Source organism: Magnusiomyces paraingens, assembly GCF_902498895.1.
Source record: "Magnusiomyces paraingens strain CBS 517.90 genome assembly, contig: contig2, whole genome shotgun sequence".
Lineage (NCBI taxonomy): Eukaryota > Fungi > Ascomycota > Dipodascomycetes > Dipodascales > Dipodascaceae > Magnusiomyces > Magnusiomyces paraingens.
This window is the reverse complement of record NW_022474068.1, coordinates 1,939,875-1,954,428: the sequence shown is the minus strand read 5'-3', so window position 1 is coordinate 1,954,428 and position 14,554 is coordinate 1,939,875. Positions and strand designations below refer to the sequence as shown.

The 14,554-nt window shown below is 37.2% G+C and overlaps 5 protein-coding genes across 5 annotated transcripts; 1 reads left to right on the top strand and 4 right to left on the bottom strand.

The window, feature by feature from the left end:
- Positions 1-1,868: 1,868 nt before the first annotated feature.
- SAPINGB_P002357 (uncharacterized protein) lies at positions 1,869-2,792 on the top strand (the record flags this gene model as incomplete). The annotated part of the gene is made up of 1 exon (XM_031997076.1): positions 1,869-2,792. The coding sequence occupies one exon, from the start codon at positions 1,869-1,871 to the stop codon at positions 2,790-2,792; it is 924 nt and encodes a 307-aa protein (XP_031852967.1).
- A 1,475-nt stretch (positions 2,793-4,267) lies between these two features.
- SAPINGB_P002356 (uncharacterized protein) lies at positions 4,268-6,208 on the bottom strand (the record flags this gene model as incomplete). Its single annotated transcript, XM_031997075.1, has 1 exon — positions 4,268-6,208. The coding sequence occupies one exon, from the start codon at positions 6,206-6,208 to the stop codon at positions 4,268-4,270; it is 1,941 nt and encodes a 646-aa protein (XP_031852966.1).
- A 299-nt stretch (positions 6,209-6,507) lies between these two features.
- On the bottom strand, positions 6,508-8,553 carry SAPINGB_P002355 (uncharacterized protein; the record flags this gene model as incomplete). The annotated part of the gene is made up of 1 exon (XM_031997074.1): positions 6,508-8,553. The coding sequence occupies one exon, from the start codon at positions 8,551-8,553 to the stop codon at positions 6,508-6,510; it is 2,046 nt and encodes a 681-aa protein (XP_031852965.1).
- A 292-nt stretch (positions 8,554-8,845) lies between these two features.
- SAPINGB_P002354 (uncharacterized protein) lies at positions 8,846-10,654 on the bottom strand (the record flags this gene model as incomplete). The annotated part of the gene is made up of 1 exon (XM_031997073.1): positions 8,846-10,654. The coding sequence occupies one exon, from the start codon at positions 10,652-10,654 to the stop codon at positions 8,846-8,848; it is 1,809 nt and encodes a 602-aa protein (XP_031852964.1).
- A 2,129-nt stretch (positions 10,655-12,783) lies between these two features.
- SAPINGB_P002353 (uncharacterized protein) lies at positions 12,784-13,920 on the bottom strand (the record flags this gene model as incomplete). The annotated part of the gene is made up of 1 exon (XM_031997072.1): positions 12,784-13,920. One exon carries the CDS (start codon positions 13,918-13,920, stop codon positions 12,784-12,786), a length of 1,137 nt encoding a protein of 378 aa, XP_031852963.1.
- Positions 13,921-14,554: the final 634 nt, after the last annotated feature.

Here is a 14,554-nt window from a genome sequence, read left to right as displayed (position 1 = left end):
ATGGATGGTTTACTATTTTAAGCGCAGAAGATAACAAGATTATCTAATAAATATAAGATTACATAAAATATCAAGATTAGGTAATATTAAAAAACAAAAAAACAAAACAAAAATGTGGCGGAAATATTTTGAAAGAAAATTTGAAAAAAAATTTGAAAAAAAAAAAAAAAAAAAAAAAAACCGCCATGCATTTTATTTATTTATATATTTTTATTATTATGAGTTGTTGGTAATGGCTTAAAGATGGACTTTTGAAAGTTTGAAACAGATCCTTTGTTTAGTAAGATTAAAAAAATTAAAAAAAAAAAAAAATTTGAAATGTTTTGTTTTAAATAAATAAAATAAAATAAAAATTAAATCAATCAAGAATTTAATAATTCAATGGTTTATAAAACGGTTTATTTATAAATAATTAATTAATTAATTATTTATTTTATTTTTTTTTTTGCGCCACATAACTTCCACCACTACATTATAGATTGTAACCCATCAAGTTATAAATTAAAATAAAGAAGAAGAAGAAGAAAAATTTGCTATTTCGCAGCGGTTGCGGCCTTTTTTTTTTTTTTTTTTTTTTTTTGCTCTCAAAGTCGATTCTATTAAATAATTTTTTTTTTTTTCAAAAGCGATATCGGAGAGTAATTAAATAAAAAAAAAACATTGTTGAATATCATTTTAATATATATTTATTTAATATATATAAATCTTTAAATTATGAGATAAATAAATGATTTATTTTTAATTATTATTATTATTATTATTATTATTATTATTATTATTATTATTATTAAATTATATAATGTCTTGGATGCTAATTTAATAGATATAAAACGGTAAAATCTGAATGAGTCATTTAATATATAAATAAATATATTTATATAGGAAATTGGTTGTGTGGAGAGAGAATTTAAATAAATAAATTAATAAAAAAAAAGAAAAGAGTTACCCTACTGCCGATATAAATCTACACACACAAACAATTAAATTAAATTAAATTGAATTAAATTAAATTAAATTGATTACCACTCCTCTTCTTAACTGCTATTTTCAGCTATTTTCAGCTATTTTCAGTTGTTTATTTATTACTACTTACTGCACTTGTCTGTTTCAGGAAACCCCTCCGTTTTCAAACTCAGCAAACTTACCACCACCACCACATAAAAAAGAAAAAGAAAAAGAAAAAGAAAAATTTTTTTTTTTTTTTAATAGTGTTTGAACCCCCAAAAAAAAAAAAAAAAAAGAGTCACACAAATAATAGTTATCGTTACTTAGAACTATAAAAACCTTTTGAATTCCCTCAAAAAAAAAAATTTTTTTTTTTCTTTCTTTCTTTTCCCTTTTTTTTCTTTAACTTTCCCTTTTACAACTTAAATTTATACCATACATAGCAGATATTAGATACACATAAAGCCATCAAAATGTCCGCCTTTTAAATCACTTTAGAGCATCTCTCTCTCTGTCAAGAAAAAAAAGAAAAATTGTAAAGGATTAAAAAAACGAAACAAAACTATAAAAAGTCGTTTTTTAACAACTATCGTCAAGTTAAAATAATTATTAAAGGAATATTAAAATAAAAAAAATAAAATCTCGTCAACTTAGTTGATTAATCGTCAATATGTCGTTCACAATGTCGCCCACACAGCCCTGTTTGCAGCAACAGCAATTACCACAATTACAACCTGATTACTGATTATTTACTACAACAGCCCTTGAGCTACTTACTCTCTATATTTGAAAGTCTTAAATTTTTATTATCTTTTACTTTGGAAACAAACAAAAAACATTAAAAAAACTCACTACTCTATCTCAAAAAAAAAAATAAAAAGTTAGAAACTATACAATCTAAAAAAAAAACAATCATTATCAACATGTCTTTTGATTTTTTAAGTGAATTTTCCTCGGAGATTCAGGACCAAACCAATTGGGATTTGCTTCTGACTCCAATGGAGCAGGAACTAGGCCTTGATTCTAAGCCTTGTTTTGCCCCTGCCCCTGTCGTGCCTTCATCTGCGGCTCCTCTTGATTCTATTGCCGCTCTCTTGACTCCTGATTCAACTCTCATTTCTAAGCCTATGGAGGCTGCCACTGTCGATGACTTTGGTCTTTGCGGGTCTCCTCTCTTTGACGATGTTGAAGATGCTTCCAAATGGGAATCTCTTTTCACTACCGTCAATGATCAGCCTGAAGCTAAGGCTAAATCCTCAGCTGTTTCATTCCCTGTTATTCAAGAAGTTAAGATCAAGTCGGAGCCTCTTTCTCCTCATCTTATTCCATTTTCTATGCCTTTGGATGTTTGTGGTACCATTATGTCTGCTACTACTAGCACCACTTCTACTACAACTTCACCCGCTCCTACTACATCCCAACAAGTTGAAGATAAGCCTTCTCCATCATCATCATCATCATCATCATCATCATCGGCTTCTTCTTCTACTACTTGTTCTCCTAATGCTGCCTCTCCTGATGAGTCTGGTTCTGCTAACCCTCTTAAGCGCAAGCGCAGCGGAACCAACTCTATTGATTATAAGAGAGATGAGCTGGGTATCACCATTTACAACCGTAAGCCCCGTGCCAATCCGTTGGGCCCTGTTGTGCCTGAATCCGCAGATACTGTTGCTGTCAAGCGTGCACGCAACACTGAGGCTGCCCGACGATCGCGGGCTCGTAAATTGGAGCGCATGACGCAGCTGGAGGCCAAGGTTGCCGAGCTGGTTGCACTCAATGCTCGTTTGGAGCAGGAAAACTTGGAACTTAAGAGCGAAAATATGCAGCTCAAGTCCAAAATGCAGTAATTATATAAAAAATTTTAAATTTTTTCTTTTATTTTAAAATATTGCCAATAATAATTTAGTATTTTTTAAAGTTTAAAATATTTTGTCAATAAATGAATGTTTTTTGTGCATTTATTTTTTATTATTTTTTATTATAATTTATTAATTTATTTATTTAAAAGAAAAAGAGGCTTATATAAGGTTAGAAATGTTAATTGTTGAGGTGCTTAAAAGGTCACCTGACGATTGATTACCCGGCCGTATTGAGAAAAATTTTCTTTTCTACTTTGTTATTTTCTTTTGCCACTGTGTCAGTCTAAACAAAAAGAAAAAAAAAAAAAAGTATAAATAGACGACTCCTCCCACATATTTTATTTCTTCTTTTTTTTTTTTTTTTTTTTTTTTTTTTTCTCCTTGGGGGCCTTTGCATAACACCTTGGCCCCTCAAATTGAACCTCAAGATACCACTGGATTTTTGCCTCGGAATCAGTCTCCATTTAATATATGTTTGGCAGTGTTCGTATAAACATATTGGCCTCTTTAAGAGGGAGCCCGCATTATGCCGATATAATCGATTACCACTTTTAAACACCCTGCGCTCTTGCTCAATAATAGGCGAGAGCTCTTAGGTCTGGTTCACCAATTACATTACTTATAACCCATGCTTTTGCGGCCTTTACAATACAAGATTGAGACTTTTGCTCCGTGACATATTAAGGAGGCATTTTTTGATTTGCCTTGCGTGGCGACCAGTATGCAGTTATTCTTGTTAGGTATGAAACTTGAATTGACCAGATGTTTCTCCTGGACCTCCCAAGGTCATCTTACCTTTTACCTCGTAGCTCTTTACCCTCTCCTTTGGGTTAAGACTTCGAATGCCTCTAGTGATTTTGTTCCTAGTTGGTTGTCTTCGTGCTTAATTGCATTTGACGTTGTTATCCGCGTGACTTTGCTCCGCCAAAACCCTTTTTAAACTATTTTTTTTTGTTTTATGAAGAAACGATCTGAGGTTGGATTCTTTTTTCTAGCCTCTGTGGGAATATGGATTGGTTGGCTTGATGATTTTTTTTTAGAGCAGCCTACCCAAGGGTTATCTTTCTTCCCACTGGAATGTTTTTAATGACTGGATAGAGTTGAGGAGTTTGGTGGCGGTCTTTTATTTTAATTTTATTAAATTTTATTAAAAAAGAAAATAATAAAGGCCATCATGATTCTTGCTACCTTTTCCCATCTCCTCTCTCTGATATGACTTATGAATGAGATTTCCATTTTATCTCAACTTGAACAAATGACTCACTAGACCTTAACGACCTGTTATGAATAACGATTGTTATGATGTTGATGACTGTGATGATGTCAAACGCTGTTACTGGTCTTGTACATTATACTGAGCCCTGATGATTTGCGCCTTGTGGTGCAGAGCTCTTGTATTTTTACTAACGAAATTTGTATAATTTTATAATTTATAATTTTTTTTTTTAAATACATTTACGTGTTTAGAATCCATCTGATCCATTAAAACCAGAAAATCCTGTAACTAAAAAGATCTTGTAGTATGGCTTTTTGGCAATGCTATTTGCCCAACTCCATGCAGATGTCAAACGGCCATCAATACAAGAACCAGCATCGTAAAAGTTATCTGCACCAGACCCATCAAATCCGTGCTTGAAAAAGTCACAGAGAATGGTACGCTTAAGCTGTTCAATTGATCCAAACTGTGCATCAATCCATGCACGCAAATGTGGGTCTGCACTAACACTTGGCGACTCAATGTGTTTGATGGCCAAATAAACAGGTGTCAAAATGCGAGGGACTTGAAGATACTTGTCGAGGAAAAACAGAGCATTAGGGACTGCACGATCTCCCAAATGTACAACTGAAGAACCGATCCAAGCACCGGTACGAGACTGAGTTTTAGCAATAATACTATGCATAGCACGGCCTACACGTGGACAAGCCTTGACACGATTAAGTCCTTGGCCAGTATCTGCAAGTGTATATCTAGCACTTGTACTTGTAAGATCATCATCGGCCAAAGTCCAGAGCCAAAACATGTCTTGCATAATATAAGACCAAAGAGCAAGAGATTGTTGAACATAAAGAAATTGTTTTGTATGAGAGTGAGAAAGTCGGGAACCACCACGGCCTGCATAAATACTAAGCGAAGAAAGTTCATCACCAGAAGTTGGAAGATCAGCAGAAAAATGGGCAGTCAACATTCGAATCATCTCTTCAACTGGATGTCTGTTGGCTCGTAAATATGCATGGTAGTCACCAAGTGAATAAAGACATTGACAAATCTCATCTGGTGTCACACCAGAGCCCTTTCCAGATTTACGGAATAAAGAGTTGGATGCGTATTTCTTGGATAAAAGTTTGATGGCAGATTCTTTGCGCTTAATATCTCGTTGAACAATTGCCCGAGACTTGTTATCAGGAATAATCTCCATGGTTGCTTGAACTAATAATGGGTCGTTAAAGATTCGTAAAACACCTTCCCCATCTTCATCTCCAGACTTGGCTTTAAGAAATCCGTAAACTGTTTGAATTGGTTTATAGAAATCAAACTCGAGGGCTGCACGGACTTCAGGTAATCTTGAATCCATAATCATATACATAAGCTTACCAAATGAATCTCTCATTTTCTCCGGATTCATAATCTTGTATCTTCTTCCAACTTCAAAAACGGCTTGAAACCATTCAGCACTGGCTGCAAAATCTTGTGTTTCAAACATTTCTCGACCTGTCGCCATATCTGTTGCAACAACAAGCCCTGCTAAAATAGCACACATCTCTCGCAATTGTACCACAATCCGTTTCGCTGCAGATGTATATGATAACACATCTACCCGATCTGTATACTCAGAAACATTGAGTGCAGCTTCAAGTAATCGTAGCAGCTTACGTTCTTCTAGTGTTAGTCGCATCGGCACATATGCCGCATGGTGTCGGATCCGTTCGAGAACACGTTCCACAGAGTCTTTAGATGGACCTCCTGTTGGTGCGTTTTGATTTTCGCGATGAGCTTTGGCCAATTTTTCGTCTTCATTTTCTTCATCATTATCATCATTTTCTTCATCATCATCATTTTCATCATCATCTTCCTCCTCTTCTTTCTCTTCAACTGGCTTTTCCTCGGGCTTTTCCTTTATTTCAACACCTAACCGTCGCGTCGTATGCGTTCGTCGTTTACCTGTCCGATGTAAGTACCCGAAACACACGTCACAGAAAGATTCCTGGCATTGAGTACACTCTTCTTGTGCAGGCTGATCACCACATTCAATACATAACCCAGCGGCTGCTGCCGCTGCTCCAGGGCTTGCAAAGGATGGCCCGCCAGTCGTAGTGTCGTCTGCAATGGGAGCTTCCTTGTCTTCATCCATGATGGAGTCTGGATCCATGGCAAGCAGTTCCTTCAAAGGTCGTTTTACCGTCATTGTTTCAGAATGTATATATATATATATCGATTTTTAATCCATCAATCAATCAATCAATCAATCAATCAAAATTTGGTAAATAAAAAAAAAGTCTCAAGGAGGCGGCTTTTTTTTTTTTTTTTTTTTTTGTGAGTGAAAAAAAAAAAAAAAATTGGTCAATAAAATTTTTCTTTACGTAATACCTAACAACAACAACAACACCAATAATAACGACAATATCGATAAAACAAAAAAAGCGTCTTCTACCATATACAAATATTCAACTTAAATTCAACTTGAATATCTCTATATCAATCCTCTTAAGCATCTGTTCCCAAAGCCCCATATAACCGCAGAATCTTTACATCTCTCTCAATGAGATCCTCAACTCCTTGTGGCTTGTAGTTGGCCTCAACAATACTCGACACGCGGATCGCACCGTCATCTGCAATGGCTCTGCGTAGTGCAACAACCAATCGTGGGGAAAAGTCAATGTACCATCGGTGGTTCCACGCAGTCAATCTCACAATTGTGTCAAGATAGGCCTCACGGAATTGTGCTACAGACTGGTGATGGGGCAAATTAGATGTAGCTGCATTGGTAGTGGGCCCTGTGATGCCGCTGTCCAAAGTCTCATAATAATCAAGTAGCTTCCACAGTACTCTATGTGAAAACTTGACTGCAAGCGATTGTTGGAATGCATCAGCAGCTTCGGCATGGTGTCTCAACCGCAGTGCAACCATACCCAACAACTCCCATTCCAGTGCAGTTTTGCGATACGCCAGTTGCTGGCTCTTGTAGTGCACGTACTCGGCCCGCCAAACGGTGTATACTCGGAGGTCCTCGTAGAGCACCATAAAGAGATTATCAAGCCAACGTTCACACAGTCTCTTGCTCTTCATCTTGTTGGCTTCATCATCATCATCTTCTTCTTCCTTAGTCTCGTTCTTTTCAGACCCATCTGGTGAAAGTTTGTCTGAAGAAGCTGCTGGGGCTTGTGGGGGAGGAGCCTCACCATTTGTCAGTTTAGAAGCGTTTGATACGCGACGTTCGTGCTTGATTTTTCTATCCTTACGATACTCTTCCTCCATGATAAACACATTGGAGCGGTACTTGAGTAGAGCATCCCAGCCAATCTTGGATGCAATGCCTGTGAGTAGTTCGTAGGCCTTTGCGAATGTTGAGCGAAGAGTAGGAGCAGGGAGTTTCAGCAGTCCTGGATCGGCAGCATTTTGCTCATCAGACTCGGTGGTGTTCCAAATTTCTTCCAAAACACCATCAGTGGGGAGGGGGAAATGAGCCTTAGCTGGGGGTGGCATCTTAGGCAGATCTTGTTCACGGGCAGTTGACATGGGACACGAATTGAGCGTCAAGAGAGCTTGCTCGTAATCGCCCATTTTGGTATAGATTTGAACCAGCTGTGCCCAGGGCAAAAACTCTGAGGGAGCAGCATTGACTGCACGCACAGAGCAGTCAAGAGCCCAATCAAGACGACCCTTTTTGAGACAGTACTCAGCCTGGAGTTGCAGCAGGTTATAGTCACGGGGGGATACACGGATACCAAAATGCAAAGTTTCAACTGCACGGACTTCTTCGTTGGCAAGTATTTGAGTGCGGGCTAAAACGGCCTGTACATCCGAATCTATTTTGGCCAAACGTTCAAGGGCCTTCAAAGCAGGCTCGTAAAGACCAGTGATTTTGACAAACTTGTAAAGACTGTCTACAAGGTAATTGTTAGTCAGTGTAGGGGCCTGAACTTCGGCAACGCAGCCGAGAGTGGGGCCCTTGAAAAAGAGTGACTCGAAAGCATCAATGAATCTGGCAGCAACCTTGGGCGGGACACCATCAAATGGGTTCAGGCGGCACCAGTAAGAAATAAACGAATAAGCCTCGTCATCAGTGAATAACAAGGCGCGGATCATTGCAGAGAGGTATGTTTCTGTCCATTGGTCTTCAGAAGCTGGGTGTTTGTCGCCTTGAGAGTCTACGACATAAGCCTCAACACCACCTGGGATTTTGACCAGCACGCGAACGTCCACGCGCGAAAAGGCATTGTAAGCACAGTAGATACCGGTATGGATTTTCCATCCAGCATGACGACCGAACCAGACCTGTTCTTCTCCGAGCGAGAATGTAAGACCGTTAAAGTATGCAGCGACGGCGGAGGAGGACGAGGCATCAACACCGGTCACATAGTGGTAAGTTCCTGAGACTTTGGCGCCGGCCTTTTGGGTTGTTTTTGAAAGATGGACAAGGTCTGGAGGTCCAAGTTCTTTAAAAGTTTGCAATGCGGCTGTACGCGCATTGACAGATTCGCCGACCTCTGTTTCTAAGAGTTCGGGCACTGCTGGTGTTGAGAGGACCATTATATGTTGTTGTTGTTGTTGATGATGATGAATAGAGGGAGTTTACTGAAAAAAAAAAGGAAGGGTCTTTTTAAAGAGTTTGTTGGGCAAAGGGAGGGAGGCTTTTTATTTTATTTTATTTTATTTATATGGGAGGGTAAGGGGATAGTAGAGAGGCTATGAAGGTATTTTTTTTTTTAATTTTTTTATTTTTTTATGGCTACGTGTATATAAAAATATATATATATATATATACACAAGTTACCAGGTAATGTACAAAAAAAGGTTATATATATATAAAAAAAAAAAGTAACTACGCCGAAACGGTGGGTTTGGCACCTTCGGTATCGTTTATGGCACTCCACGGGTAGTCCGAGGGACTTTCGGTGGGATCTGTTACCGAGACTCGCTTGTAGATCCATACAGAGTCCAGTAGAACCACATATTTTGAAAGAAAAGCTGATGCTTCTTTGGAAAAATCTCTGTCCTCGACCACCCCAAGAAATAGCGAGATAATCTCAGGCAGCGTTCCCAGATACTTGACAGGATCAGCAGCCATATCCTGAAAAAGCGCCAACAGAGCCGGCTTGTTGACGGTAAAGTACTTGGGGATTGTGTCAAGAAGCTTCCAGCGGTACATATCCGCAGGAGGGAAGACCTTATCCACATGGTCTGGCGGTGTCTCAACAATGAGGTAATCAAAGGAGTCAGTGATGTCATCGAGAAGCTCTTGGTTCTCTGTCTTGTCATAAATGTACCATGGACCATACTTGGGGCTAACTCCAGAAGCATCGTCATAGAGCTGGCCAAAGCGTGTGGCACCGCTCATAGCCACAGGTACGTCAAAGTGGACCACCAGAGGCTCACTGGGATTGGGATTAGGTCCAATGGGGATGAGCTCATGGAAGCGGGCCAAGGCATTGCCACCCTCATAATTGTACATGGAAGCAAAAAGCTTTGTAGCGGAAATGGCAGCACTCATCAAAGCCACTGCAATGATGAATAGTGCAAATCCAATCTGGGGCAAGGGACCAATGTGCTTGCCTATACGCTGGGTCATAATGGCGATACCATTGCCGGCCAAAAGAGTGAGAAGTGGGATCGTATAAACAATAAACCGCCATTCCTTATGAGGCTGGAAGGAATATGCCGCAATATACAACAAGCTGGTGACGCCGAGGACTCTGAGAGAGTGAAATGGTGAGTGATCTCTAATAAAGCCAGCCAAGATAAAGGCCCAGACAATTGGTCCACCAAAGTTGACGATTCTTGGAACAACGTCTCCCCAGTAGTACGAGTATGGCTCAACGCCCCAGTTGACGGCTTGGCCATTGACGATATTGAAGATGAATCCTTGGACTTCTGGGAGCATGATGGGTCTTTGCCAAAAGTACGAGTCAACTCCAACAGAAAGAAGCGCACCGATTCCAAGACCAATGGTAAGAGACTTGACAACAGTCAAAATTGAGACTCTGCGAGTGCCAAGTAGGACTAGAGCAAGAAGAACAGCGAAAAGTCCGACTTCGGCACGAAGTGTAATGGCGGTAAAGGCAAGAATCCCAAGAGCAATGCCATCCTTGACCTCAAAAACATAAGTCATGGCAATGTTAAAGAGGGGGAAAGCCAAGAAATTAGGGAGAGTGCGGGACATGTAGTAAGGCAGATGGAACTGGACGCACATCATCAACCAAAACCAATAGATGGAGGTCTTATAGGTAGAATCCTTAGGGGGGATTTTTTCCTTGGATTCATCTTCTTGCTCTTCTTCGTAGGGCAGAGAAAAGGCCCAACTAGCGGTTTGCTTGAGGGCAACCACGGAGAGGGCGTTAAAGGCACCAAGAATACCTCGGGCCATGATCTGGACGAAAAACTTGTCATCAGGTGGTGCAATCTTAGCAAGAATCTTGGTGACATAAGAAATGAAAAGAGCGCCTATGAAGGAGCGAGGGACGACACCTGGGAAATCAAGGTGGTCATAGGACTGGATCTTTGAAAGACCATAAAAGTAAATATCATGGATGGCCTGGATGTTGAAAGACTCCTCGACCTTTGTATAAGGTGAGAGCACACAGTAACAACAGACAGCCGTAAGGAAGACAAAATCAGAGGGTTTGAGTCTCATATTTTAGAGGGGAGATATTAGGAGGGTGATCTTGTGATGACAAGAAAGAAAGAAAGAAAGAAAGACAGAAGGAAGGAAGGAAGGAAAAGGAAAAGGAAAGATTTTTTTTTATTTTTATTTTTATTTTTTTATTTTTTTTTTAGTTTATTGATTGATTGAGAGGGTTTTAAAAGTAAACAAGGCTGACTAACAACCGCACACAAAATATCGCGCTATAAAAACGTGCCGAGTCAAACAAAAATAAACTCCGGTGCTTGTGGGTAGTCCTCAAGTTGGATTTTACCATCAAGGTTGAGTATTTAAAGATATATATATTTATATCATTATGGATTGTGTTCATTTCTATTTTTTTTTTTTTTTTTTGACATTAAATGTTGTTTTATTGAAAAGGTTTTAAATATTGAAATATTATAACACTGAATTTTTAAAACATTCAAGAAAACCCTTAGAAGATTTGATTTTGGTTTTGATTCTGATTCAACAACATTTAAGAGATCTTTTTTTTTTTTTTAAAAAAGAAAGAGGTTTCAACAATTTTGATTATGGATAATCAACTCTTTTTTTTTGATTTATTTACTTTTATTTAAAATCAGTGATACTATGGTATATCAACTACTTTAATACCCTTATCTAACTTACCCCATACTTCCCAGTATCTGGAATTCTTCAATTAAAACTATATCTTCTTTCTTTAATTAGAAATATATAACTTATTTACATTCAATCACTTTAAACAGGATTGCTTTAGCTACAAATACTGTTTTGATAAGTCAACAATTGCATTTAAGTATATATCTCTTTCTTCTTCAATAGTGTCTTATACATCTCTGATACCTACTCAATGGTCTGTTTGTTGTAAATCCATCTTTTTTTTATTATTTTGACAATCTGAATATTTAAATCAACAACAAAGTCTTATTATCTTTTTTCCCCCTTTATTTCAGATTGATGAAAAAGTCCCGCATTATTATTATTATTTTTTAATAATTATTGAACATCATCATCGCCTTACATTGGTTGCCCACTTTGCCTTCTACAACTTTTCTCCGAGACAAAAAAAATAAAAAAAAGTACTTGGGTAAACCAAAGTGATTTAATGGTAATTACCATTAAATCACTTTGGTTTACAATTCATTATAATGAATTGAAAAAAAAAAATAAATGGACTGTTGCAAGTTTTGGCTACAATGCTTATCTGAATATTTCAACAAACTACACTTATCCAGGTCTGTTGTATTTTCTTTATTTTTTATTTTATTTATTTTTTTTTTTGATACTCAATGAACTTAAAAACACCTTTACCGTCTTTAGTGAACGGTACCTTCTTATGTTTTTTTTAACTCCGGAATTTCCGTCCACCGTTCTTACCTGTTAACTGTACCGTTCCGGCTCCCTAATTAGCATACCCGTTACCCGTTACCTAAGAAAAACTAAAAGTGTTTATAAAGAATTCGGGTTTACCTGTCTAATTTAAACATTTCATTTCTTCACTTACCCACACACATTTCATCTCACTTTCCCTAATATTATATTTTTAAAATGACATTATTCAATTACCAGATCTCTCTTTTTTTTTTTTCAAGTACATATTAATAAAAGAAGATTTACCCAAGATAGTATCTTTCTAGAATGTCTCCGAGATTGTTCCGGTGCACAAGTCATTCTTAAAACTTTGGTTCATTTAATATATATATATATATCTGGTGTTCAGTAATTAAAGGGACGATATAGACTTTACTTATTATTGACCTATATAGATTAAACAATTTCACTTTTATGTGGAAGTCCCAACCCATCGTTGCGATAATTTTTTTTTTTTTGGCAATCCACTTAACGTTCAGTCTTTTGAATTTTTTTTTAACATTTAATATATATATATATATATACTATATTTTTTTTAAAACAAATTGCATTTAAATGCAATCAACAAAATTTTGTTGGTTTGTTTACCGACAATTGTAACGGCTTGTGAAAATTCCCAGTTTTACAGCCTTACCATTGAACCCCATCTATTATTCAATCCATCAATTCCTACACAAGTCCGCGGTTTTCATTTAATCATTTAATTATTAAATCCCATTAAACCATATAAAACCATATAAAACCATATTAAAAAAAAACTTCCTAATTTAAATTTCGGTCGCCACTAAACCTTGAATAAAATCTTCAGTCTCATCTTTTTCCGTCACCTTTTCCATCATCTTGCCCTTTTTCTTGCCCTTTGGATCAGAATTTTTCTCTGAGCTTACCGAAGCTTCGCTCGCCATGTTTTCAATACTACGTGCCGATGGCATGAAAATGACCTTAGACGAGCTTTGCTTGGCCATGTTTTGCATAGCATCTAAATATCGGATCTGCATTGCTGCGCGTGACTCGAGAATATCTGCAGCCTTACGCATCAGCTTAGCACTTTCAACTTCAGCCTTTGCCGAAATGATTTTCGATTCACCAAGTCTGCGACTTTTTGCAGCTTGGGCTAATGTCTCAGTTAGTTCCTGAGACATGACAATATCTTTGATAAGAATGCTTTCCACATGTACACCCCATGTGTCAGCCACTTCGTCAATGATTTCTTGAATAGAAGAAGCCACCTCTTCACGGCGCTCAATAATTTCCTGAAGAGTACGGGAACCAACAACGAGTCGTAAAGTGGTTTTTGTGCGTTCAATGAGGGCGTGATAGACATCGCTGACAGAGTAGATTGCTCTATGTGGAGACACAATGTGGTAGTAAATTACAGAAGACAATTCAATGTTGACATTATCACGAGTCATGCAAGACTGAGAAGAGATTTCAATGACTTGAATTCTGACATCAACTTTGGTCATTTTTTCTGATATTGGGTTGACTTTGACTAAACCTGGGTCTGCAGCCTTGTAAAACTGACCGAATCTTGTAATAAGTCCAACGGTACCTTGATCAACTTTTGAAAAGGGATTGGGACAACAGAAACAGCACGGCACTAGCCCCATTTGCCCAACAATTTCGCCAACTGCGTGCATAAAAGACCCGTAACATCCCATTTCTGGGACACGCAGTTCCATGGCATAGGAGTGTGAAAGATCTTTTTCGACAATTGGTTTGATGACTGCTGGGAGCGGCTGGCTTTTGACTAGAGGTGGGGTGGAAGGTGTAGGAGACGATAAGGGGCCATGTGCCAAGGTATTTTGTTGATCAATATCATACTCGTTTGAGTTTGAATATGAGTGGAACTGGTCTTGTTCGAATGAAGAGGACATGAGGGGTCTGTTTGTATCTAAAGACATTAACAGTTTGAATTGTTTTAATGAAATGGTTAAAAATTTAAGAAGAAATTCTTATATATTTAAATTGTTTTTTTTTTTATAAAAAAGGAGAAAATCTCCATGTTTTTATATAGTGACCTGTTATGTCAGATCACAGTGACATTATTATTATTTCTAGGAAATACCAAAAAGTTGTTTGCATTTTATCGAAATTAAGCAAACTAACTAAGCCTCTCATTTTTTTTTTCTTTTTTTCCTCTTTTAAGGTCATACGATGAATTTAAAAAAAGAAAATTAAAAGGATATTTATTTATATTATATTAATGATAAGAAAATATCGAAACCAAATGGTTACAGTTTTATATTTATTTATATATTTATATATAAACTGCACACATCAATAAATCCAAGTTTTTTTTTTTTTTCTAAAGCATGGTTATTTAGCAGATGACTTTAAAGTGAAAGAAAAAAATCTGATTAATTTAATTTTAACTTGGCATAGTTTTAAGTAGATTATTATAATTATTATAATGATGATAAAGTGATTAGTGAAAATCAACGGTGCGACAAGCCGTTCATTTAATCATTTAATCATTTAATCTTTTAACCCTAACCCATTTACACTCTATTATTTCTTTAAATATCATATTTTAAT